The sequence below is a fragment of the Penaeus monodon genome, chromosome 32, assembly GCF_015228065.2.
Source record: "Penaeus monodon isolate SGIC_2016 chromosome 32, NSTDA_Pmon_1, whole genome shotgun sequence".
NCBI lineage: Eukaryota > Metazoa > Arthropoda > Malacostraca > Decapoda > Penaeidae > Penaeus > Penaeus monodon.
Genome location: NC_051417.1, coordinates 22,802,391 through 22,803,360, shown reverse-complemented (window position 1 = coordinate 22,803,360; position 970 = coordinate 22,802,391). Strand labels below are relative to the sequence as shown.

General features: G+C 42.4%; 1 protein-coding gene across 1 annotated transcript in view; it reads right to left on the bottom strand.

Moving 5' to 3' along the window:
- LOC119593610 overlaps window positions 1-970 on the bottom strand; it is a 16,629-nt gene that overhangs the window by 6,170 nt on the left and 9,489 nt on the right. Inside the window, exons 7-8 of the mRNA XM_037942564.1 lie at window positions 676-862; window positions 92-226 (exon numbers count right to left, since the gene is read on the bottom strand). Coding sequence (XP_037798492.1) covers window positions 92-226; window positions 676-862 — 322 coding nt within the window. The remainder of the gene's footprint in view (window positions 1-91; window positions 227-675; window positions 863-970) is intronic.

The following is a 970-nucleotide window of genomic DNA, read 5'->3' as shown; positions in this document are numbered from 1 at the left end:
GACTGAAACATCACCTACAATACACCTGTCCCCCCAAGAGCAAACGCCTTTACTCCAGCACCAGACACTCCTAAGGCTCCCTCCTACTCACGCGTTCTCGATGTCCAGATCTTGCATAATCACGTCCATTATTTCGGGCTGGATCGGAGACGTGGTGACGGTGTAGTCGTATTCGGAGTGGCGACACACCCTCTTGTTTCGGCACTCGCTGTGAACTGTGATGCAGCTTCAATAATCAAGTTGGAATGGTTTTAGAATATAAGAGTTTTTCATATCAATTTTAGTGTGTACTTTAAAGTCATTGATTGAGTTTGTTTTAAATGTTTTGAAACGTTCATTTTTATATATAGATCTAACATTGTTCCATCCTATCACAATAATCAAATTAACTGCATCATTACTCTTACACAATTTCCAAAACTAATTTGAATCGTCAGATGACAACACAAAGTCATCCAGCTATGAAAAAATAATGAATTAAAAATAAAACAAATCTGGATTACCTACCACGACAAATTTACCATTTCCTGCATGCCCGTAAACCGAGAGGATTCTCACCATCCTACTATAAAACTTTGAGATGCCGCAAGATACCACCATTGATCATGAAAACAGCATCTAAATCATACAAAACACATACATCTGACCAGGCAACTTAAATACTCCAACACTAACTAAAATACCCAAGGAAACACCGAAACAAACTCACTATCCACGATGCACTGCCTGGCTTTTTCGAGAACGCCCTCGTCCTCGTCTCCGGCAGCCAGGTCATCGAAAGCGTTCGTCTTCATGAATTTACTCAGTTCGAGGAATAGCAGCCTGTAGCAGTTTTTCGTTTCGTCCACGGTGCACATGGGGGCTAGGGGGGAGGAAGGGGATGGCCACGGATGAGGATATGGGTATGGTGATCGTGGGTATTGATTAGAACGAATCTTCTGCGTGATTAGGAAATGGGGGTACGATGTGT